The sequence below is a fragment of the Papaver somniferum genome, chromosome 9 (assembly GCF_003573695.1).
Source record: "Papaver somniferum cultivar HN1 chromosome 9, ASM357369v1, whole genome shotgun sequence".
NCBI lineage: Eukaryota > Viridiplantae > Streptophyta > Magnoliopsida > Ranunculales > Papaveraceae > Papaver > Papaver somniferum.
This window is the reverse complement of record NC_039366.1, coordinates 51,493,886-51,502,759: the sequence shown is the minus strand read 5'-3', so window position 1 is coordinate 51,502,759 and position 8,874 is coordinate 51,493,886. Positions and strand designations below refer to the sequence as shown.

The 8,874-nt window shown below is 40.8% G+C and overlaps 1 protein-coding gene across 3 annotated transcripts; it reads left to right on the top strand.

Moving 5' to 3' along the window:
• Positions 1 to 474: 474 nt before the first annotated feature.
• LOC113309089 lies at positions 475 to 5,007 on the top strand. 3 transcript variants are annotated; one of them, XR_003340314.1, is made up of 6 exons: positions 475 to 762; positions 2,119 to 2,962; positions 3,048 to 3,498; positions 3,594 to 3,652; positions 3,728 to 4,561; positions 4,647 to 5,007. XR_003340314.1 is itself a non-coding variant. In XM_026557517.1 (5 exons), exons 3-5 carry the CDS (start codon positions 3,144 to 3,146, stop codon positions 3,887 to 3,889), a joined length of 576 nt encoding a protein of 191 aa, XP_026413302.1. In that variant the 5' UTR covers positions 475 to 762; positions 2,119 to 2,962; positions 3,048 to 3,143; the 3' UTR covers positions 3,890 to 5,007. The 3 variants fall into 3 exon arrangements, 2 of the variants coding, with proteins under 2 accessions (XP_026413302.1, XP_026413303.1); XM_026557517.1 differs by having other exon boundaries at positions 3,728 to 5,007; XM_026557518.1 differs by lacking the exon at positions 475 to 762 and adding an exon at positions 1,266 to 1,983 and having other exon boundaries at positions 3,728 to 5,007.
• Positions 5,008 to 8,874: the final 3,867 nt, after the last annotated feature.

Genomic DNA, 8,874 nt, shown 5'->3' with positions numbered 1-8,874 from the left:
TGTAAAAAGTTATACAACTACATCCAACAATCAACATGGAATGGTAGTAATGCAAGCAAGTAAGAGATTCATAAGAACACAAGATATACATGGTTCGGCATGAATTCCTACGTCCACTGGGGTGAAAGGATTATTTTATTACTTTTCTCGAGTTTACAAGGAAGAATGCTCTCAACAATACTCTATCTCTCCTCTCACTCACTTACAGATCCCTCTATTTTCTGAATACAATAGGCCTGTATTTATAGGCTATATAACAGTTCGTAACTTTTTCACGGGTTTAACTAAACCCGATATATGTGTACTGAATTGGTTATCCCATAGTAATATTTGTGTGCATGACTAGTAGCTTCTTTGAAAATAAATGAATTGAGCATGCTTGACAAGTTTTTAGACAAAAAATGGTTTGGGTATTTTAGTCTTTTGTTTTTCTAACTCAATTTAAACAGGAGACCCATTTCTCTATCTAGAGGGGGGTTCGATACTTTTCAGATAGTTCTTTTCCTCTCCTCTTTCTTTGTTACCGAAAAATTGAAAGAAACCAATTGAATCATGTACAAGTGAGATTTGCAGTGTATTGAGACACAGATGTGGTTGATGTAGTTGATGTTGGCTGGTCTTGAGAAGGAATTAGGGAATTTCTTCTTCATGCTCTTCATCTTGTGAACTATTGGGGGAAATCGATTTCATTTACTCAACTGGACATGGTGATTCATATCGATTGATGCATTTGTATGTCACGCTAGATGCATGTTTGATTAGGTACTTTTTGTACTTCTTTCCTTGAATTTATTTCGTTAAAAACAGGGAAAATAGGGTTTATACTTATTTTGGGTTTTATTTGGAAATGATGATTTAAACTTCTCAATCCAGGGGATACTAAAAGCATGGGTTGGTTGTATGTTGTACAAAATTCAGGATTTATCAATTTGAATTGTGTAAATTGATAATTAGGATTCATAATTTTAGAACTAGAGTTTCTCGTTCTAGAGGTTGGGGTTATTCCCCAAATCTGTTTGTAATGATAAATCATGATTAATGTTTGAATGGGTTCTCAGAAATGTTGGAAATAGTCATGTTACTGGAAGATCATTTTATTTAAATTGTTCTTATCTGTTTAAAGAAAAACGAATTTATGTTTGTTATGAGGATTGATGAGAACTAGGGGTTAGTAATCCCCGATGAGCGTACTTCCCGATATATTTTTTCCTGATATTAATGGTCTCATATTCTTTGACCCGTCGTCGCCGTTATTCCCGACTCGAATCAGTTATCCTTAGTTCTTGCCCCCACTTTGACTAGATTCCTCTGCCCTTCCTACCTACCTTGTCAGTGTATTTAATGCCCTGATTTCCGATAAACATCTCTCCATTACATATGACTTTCCATTTTACACGTGCTTCCCCCACATGCGCTTGGTAGATGTCTCTTTTCTTGTGCCCGCGTCATAGAGGATTGTTGGGTGCTTCACCCTGCTCCGTCCTTGGTAGGTTTTCATCCGAGATCATGCCACGTATGCTTGAAAGTTATTTGCTACTACATTTATGCCCCTTATTCCGTTCGTGTGCTCAGCACGATGGGAAGAAACTGCTTCGTCTTCCACGATTCTTAGCATGTCGTGTATTCCGCTCATCTGTCTCCCATTGTCTCCCCCTTTATGACCCGTTACCTCCTCCGCCGATTGTAACTGCCTGAGTTATAAATGCGAGTGATAAACCCTTGGGTTTTTATTCTTTCGTTTTATCCTTCTCTCTTCACTTAAGAACCAACATTCTCTGCAACTCCGCCTCTGCAAATCTCTTTCCTTCTCTGTTATTCTTTCAATCTTCTTGTCCTCTATCATTACTTTAGTTCTTTCGCTGATTTTGTTGTGTTGTTGCTACCGACCTTGTCCTTTGCCGTCTTCATCACCCTCAACGTTATCAATTTTCGATTCTCACTATTTTTAATGGCCTCTTCATCTCCTTCTATGACAGAAAAAAGGTGCGTAAGTCACACATTTTTTGATGAAGATTGTATTCATGTAGATTCGTTGTTTTCCGTTGATAGTCCCTCACTTCACAATTATCGAGCTCTTGGTTCGATTTTTTCTAATGATTCTTCCACTTTTGCGTGTAGGGTTGAGAAGAGATCCCAGAAGAACCTTACCGATGCTCAATTTATAATCAATTGAAGGATGATTACAACCTTCACAACTATGATATTCAGCTTGTGTCGGGTCAGAAAGACTTATTGAAGAAGGAGAATGTTGGAGAATTTTCTCATTCTCCCGAGGCGACTTTCATCACTAAGGGCCAGCTCGAACTCGGGTTGCGTCTTCCATTATACGACCCGAACCGACCCTTTTCCTATGAGGTTCTGTCTCAGCTTCACCCTTTTCGGGCCTTGGCTCAATGAAATGGAAACACATTTCGTCTTATGGTCGAGTGGAAAAGACGGGGAAGGGGTGAGTACTCCAAGACCCCTTGGTCGACATATGATCCTTCTCACGCAATCAAATATACTTATGCCAGCTTCCCAGGAAATTATCGGAGTGAAACTGCCTCTCTTGGTGATCTCGATGGTTTTGCTGCAAGTTCTTATCGTAATAAGGTTCCCACCAATAACTTTGAAAAGTTGATGTTGTATGAAGATCCCGAGGGTGGTCACAATACCAACAAGCATGCTCGTCACACCAACGACTCTGTTTGGGGTCGAGTCCCTCTTGCCGACCGTGGTTCCATCTTAAGCGGCAAGTTTCCTCCTCCCGATTTCCTTGCTGAGCCCTATCAGTTCTGGATAGTTAATGCCGATCAGGTATCAATGTCTTTATTGGGTCTTCTTTCCTCGGGTCTTCGTCTTCGGGTAACAACAATTTTCAGAGGTCTTTGTTTTTGCATCCCAAGACTCAGAGTACTCAGCCTAAGACTCAAAATACACGAAAGAGAAGTTCTGGCATTAGGACTGAGGAAGATGAGTGAAGGTAACAAATATATTGCTCTATTCTCAGTAAATGTACTTTCCCCTATTTGTTGCCTTTAATGGGTATGACGATGTTGTTTTTACAGAATTCCAAGACTGGGGACGATGATGTGGAAGGTTGTATTGGGAAAGCTGGTGAGGATTTAGACGATCGTCTTCCGTTATCGCGATTAATACCAAAAATGTTGGTCAAGAAGAAGAATTATGACGTCTCGTCTGCCGTTGTAGGTGATCATTCCGAGGGTAGTGGCAAAGGATCTAAGGGTTATAAGACTGCCCCAGGGAAAAATGTGCCTCCGTCGTCTAAGACGGCTTCCTCTGGCAAAGGAACTGTCCTTCCTCATACTAATGTGGTTGTAGTGATGTCGGATGATGATAGTGAAAACGATGAATTCTTTGGTTCAGACGTTGAGGTTGAAGGGTTGGGTGGAGGGGAGGAATGGAAAGAACCCGAGATCCCTGCTCCTAAAGAAAACATTCATACTTCCTACCGAGATGAGGTAGTGGAGAATGTGGAGAGGAATGCCCCTAACAAAGGTACGGTCGGCGGTTCTGTCTTCACATTCTCGGGTGCTGCTTGTGATCTTTGATCGCTATTGCGTCTTCTAGCTTCATCTCTATTTCCGCTGCAGATATGTTAAAGGTCGTGCCCCTGTATGGTCCTTCCATGAGGGATTCCATCAACATTATGGTAAGCTACATTGCCTTGGTCATATAATTGCTTTACTTCTTCTCTTATTAGTCATCTAAGCCGATTTGTTTTCAGGCCGAGAATCAGAGGCTTATCGGGGCAGCAATTCGTCAGAAGGAGTATGAGGAGATGTCGCGTCACATGACCCAGCTGCAAGGGGAGCAAGAGAGTGCTCGGGAGCTTGAGAGGCAGCTAAATGAAGCTAAAGTTATGTTATCCTATTCTTTCGTTCTTTGATTGATACGATAGTGCCAATATCCTGAGTTTAGTGTTGTCTTATAGCCGAAATATCTATCTTAGAAAAGGACTCCCCCTCCGAATATCGTCGTTTGTCTATGAAATTGAATGCCGAAGAAGGCCATGTTGCTACGTTTCAACATAAAATTTACAACAAGGATGGTAAAATAGACCGCCAATCTATTGAGATCGATGGGCTCCGAGCCGAGTTATTGCGGTATCAGAGGTTTGAGTATGTACCCGAGGAAATAGACAATCTCCGAGCCAAGTTGTCCAGACTTCAGAGGGTTGCTGCTGATAGACTAGTGCTAGCCGAAAATTTAGAGGGTCAGTGAAATTATCTTCATTTGCAGAATAGGGACCTTCACTCCGATCGTCGACGTCTCTCCCAATTAAAAGATGAGGCTGAGACTACTGTCCAACAACTAGGGGATAGGGTTCGTGCATTTGATCAGACAAGTCGAGACTTAGAGTGGACTCAGCTCTAGTTGTTGGGTCTTCAAGCTGCTCACCATCGTCAGCAAGCTTCATGTAGTGAGCATAAGAAACATTTCCCCACCAATGAATTCAATGAGAAGCAGTATAACGAGCTGGTATTGAAAATGAGTGAACTTGAGATCAATCTTTCTAAGTCTGAAGAAACTCTGAAATTAGTTTTACCCACACTTTCAGGTCTTTATGCATGTTTTATGCTTTTTTGTTACTTCGTTTTACTATTTGCGCGGGTGATAACATGCGATTCTTTTGTTTCGTGCAGCTGAGCAAGGGAAAGTTCGGACTCTGGAGAATCATGTTGTCCAGCTGCAGCAGAATGAGACTCTTCTGAATACCAAGTTGAAGGAGGATGCCACTGAGCTCGAGGACGAAAAAAGAGGCATGAGAGCGAGCTTGCCGAAAAGTTCAAGTAGGGTGTGAAGGAGTTCATAAATATGAGGAAGGCCAAGATTGCCGAGAAGGGTACGAGGTCGAGCTCGGGTGCTCCCAAATAATAGTTTGTGCCTTTTGTAGTGCTGCGTCAATATTATGCCCTTTTTTCTCGGACTGTAACTTCTGTTTTATTTGAAAACCTTTAAATTTGGATGATTTATTTTATAGGGTGTTGCGTCACCAATTGGTTCCTCCTTGCTGGGGTTCGTTACCGTTGACAATATTTCACACTGTTTATTTGATGCTTGGTCGTTCGTAACCCTTAGCATTTCATTTTCCTGCATTTCATAGTGTAATTAAATATGTTAGTGTAAATTTATGCTTAAAAAAAAGTTAGTGTAAATTTTCATATCTGTCAAACACGCTCGACAGGGAGGGTCATCGGGCCCAATGCGATGTCCCGATCGAGGTATCTCATCATTGGTGATTTGACCCAATGAGAGTGTATTAGGTCTGGCCTAAATTCTATGGCATTATCATCCTGGGTTAGCCATCAATCTACTATCCCGGATCAAGTGAGTCTGGTCACTTGTGATGGGAGCGATCCTCGGAAATGTTCGCAGGATGCTCGATTATCAAGGACTCGTGTCTTGATAACCTTTGGTTACTGGTTTCCAACCACTAGAACCCTTAGACTACCTCGGCACTTGCACACTTCCACTGCCCCGAGTTCGAATATACCGTCGAGTGTAAGTCTCCTCGGCACTTGCACACTGCCATCGCCCCGAGTTCGAATGACCATTAGTCGCTTAAGTTATTTCTCTTGGCCATCTCTCATGGAAGGTATAGAGTTCGAATGACATCGTATCATACTGTGCTTTCACCTCTCATGGATGGTATAGATTCAAGTGTCGTGCGTCCCACGGTCGCTCTTTTTGGTATCTTATACGCTCATTCACCCACATTCGACACGATAGTGTATAGTCCGCCCTATCTGGCTGCCAATTTTCCACCCTTCTTATCTCGCTCGTACTTGGGTAGTTCCTTTAAGACCAATTGTCCCGGGTGGAATTCCCTCAGCCTAACCTTCTTGTTGTACTCACGTTGCAACCGCCTTTGGTAGCTCTCCATTTTTTGTAATGTAATTTCTCTTGTTTCCTCCATGTCGTCGAGCTTGGCTAGGATCAGGTCTGCCGATATGTTTCGTCCCCATGCATCAGTTCTTGTTGTGGGTATCATTGCCTATGTTGGAAGAATCGCCTCAGTTCCATATACGAGCATAAAGGGTTAAAGGCCCGTTGCTTTTATCCGGGTTGTCTTGTAGGCCCATAGGACATTCTGTATCTCTTCGCACCATTCTCCACACTTTCCGTCCAACTTCTTTTTCAGATTGTCTTCTATTGTTTTGTTCGTAATTTCGGCTTTCCCATTACTCTGTGGGTAAATGGTGTAGCTTTACTCTTCTTGATGTTATAAGTGTTGAACAACATATCCATGTTCTTTCCTTGTATCCCGAAACGACATATAATATGCTCACAAATAAATTTGAACACATCCCTATCCCGAATGTGTCTTAATGCCGCTGATTCGACCCATATAGTAAAGTAGTCGGTTTCTACTATTAAGTACTTTCTTTGCCCCAACCCGACATGAAAAGGCCCCACGATGTCTATGCCACATTGAGCAAAGGTCCAAGGACTTGCTACTGAGTTCAAAGATATTGACGGAGCATGTATCTTTTTTCCAAACTTTTGACATTCATCACATATTTTGGCCATATGTTTCGCATCTTCATACATGTAGGGCCAAAAATACCCCATCGTCTTGGCTCTTGCCGATAAACTTCTTCCCGAGCTATGATTTCCTGCCCCACCATAATGTAACTCATTTAGGATCGAATGTCCCTCCTCCTTGCTCAGGCATCTTAGGAGTGGGCCCAAATATGATCGCTTGTAAAATATGCCATCCCGGAGCTGATAGCCCGCTGCTTTGCTTTTAATCTTGTTGATCTGAAGTCGACCTTGTAGTAATATTACCGATTCAAGAAATTCATGAATAGGTTTTCTTTAATCTCCTTCTTCATATTCATCTGTCGCAGTGGTGACTGGTTGTACCTCTACTTCTCTCTCTTCGGGTATTGAAGGTTCTAATACTCTCCCGATCCTTACAGCTTCAATAGTCGGGTCTGTAGTCATTGATTCGATGTATGCCAAAGCATCGGCATGACGATTATCTTTTCTGCAAATGTGCCTGAACTTAATGTTGGGATCTGATCGATGTAGAATCTTGCCAACCTCAAATATTTATGGAGTATCGTGTCGTGAGTTAGGTACTCCCCAGTTATTTGTCGTATGATCAATTATGAGTCGCTGGTGAGTCTTCCTTCTTCTAGTCCCAACTCCACTATTAGTCGCAAGGCATGTATTACAGCTTCATATTCGGTGACGTTATTGGTCGCCTCGAATTCTAGTATGAAAGAGTGGACTATCTGATAGACACATTTTTGTGTCTAAATTGTACTCAATGTCTCTATTGTTAGTGCTCGATTTTTGTAATAATTTTGATGATTTGTGTGTTTGTAGGTGTTTTTGGAGAAATACACTTGTGTGGAAAAAGTTGCTCAAAAAGTGCTATTTGGACTCCCGGAGAAAAGTACTAAAGGCACCCTCAATTTGGATAAGGGGCACCTCAGTTGGGCACCTGTTATTCGCACCCCCAGTTTGGTTGGGGGACACCATCTTCAACATTTCAAAAATTCGTTTTGGCGGGAAACTTTTATTCTCAACTGTGTAACTTTCGATTGATTCTTGAAGGAGTTCTGGGTAGACTAAAGGGCTGAAACTTAATGGGTAGTTGTGATATGTCCTAACAAAGCTAGTATGGGTGTTTGTTTCGATCAAATTTGTCTAGATAACTTGGTTTAATCCAAACAGGTAGTTGGAGGAAAAACATGAGCTTACAAGAGTTGTGGTGAATCTAAACGTGTATTGCACGTGTTTGGAAGCCTTAATCAACACTTTGGAACGTGAAGAAGATTTATAAGGAATTTAATCCAGCTTAAGATGCGTAAAAATCAAAATCATTGATAAAAAAAGAAAGAAAATATCCCGAGTAAATGAAGATTATGGAGTTAATGGAGCAGATTCAATGTCGCAATCACGTATAAATATGTTCACAAGGTATCATAGAAGGGGTGTCGAGAGTTTGGGGGGATTAGCAGAGCCAGAGAAAAAGAAAAAATCAAGTTACAGAGCTGTCATTTTTCTGCTGCTGCTGAAGAACACGAAGAACATAAGACCCACACTGGCCAGTCTTATTTTGCTACAGTTTCAGCGACTGTCGAGCGACAGTCTTATTTGTTACAGTGACAGTCTTATTTGTTACTGTCGCCGGACAGTCTTATTTTCCGAGGGTCGTAGTTCTCTGGTTTGTAACAAATATAATTGTTACAAACCCGGTTTTGAATTATTTCTCCCTTTTCATCATTTGTAAACACCCTTTGAGCAATAATAATGATTTTTGAGCGTGTTTCCAACATGATGAGCGGATAATTCTCCCACAACCAAGGCAATGAGGAAGCTATTTACGCATGAATAATTGGTAACTATTTTGTTTTCTCTAATATTTAATTATAATTCGCTTAATCACTACTTTTGCATAGTTTTAAATTGTTTGCGTAATTTTCCTAATCAGTTGTGATTCAATTAGATAGGTTATGCTTTGTTTAGATAATCTATGCTTAAGGGATACAATTGATGTTTGAGAATTTGCTTGATTATTAGTGAGTTAAGATATAAAGGACTTAAAAGATAATTAGAGTTTTGGATTATTTACCATCATTAATTCATGTGTAATAGTGGAATCAGTGTCTTGGTTGTTTTCTCATACCTCTCGCCCACTTTGTTAATATTTTTGTATATAATTTTATTAAATCTTTAAATTTAATCTTCACAAATCCGGGAGTTTGAACCTCATTACTACAACATCATTCAAAAATCATTATCATTTTGGCGCCGCCGACGCGGATTTGTGCTTAGGTAGAATTTTTAGGTTTGAAGTTGGATACTAAAGACTTGGAATCAAAGCTTAAATCTAAAAGAGAAGGAAAAAGACAAAGC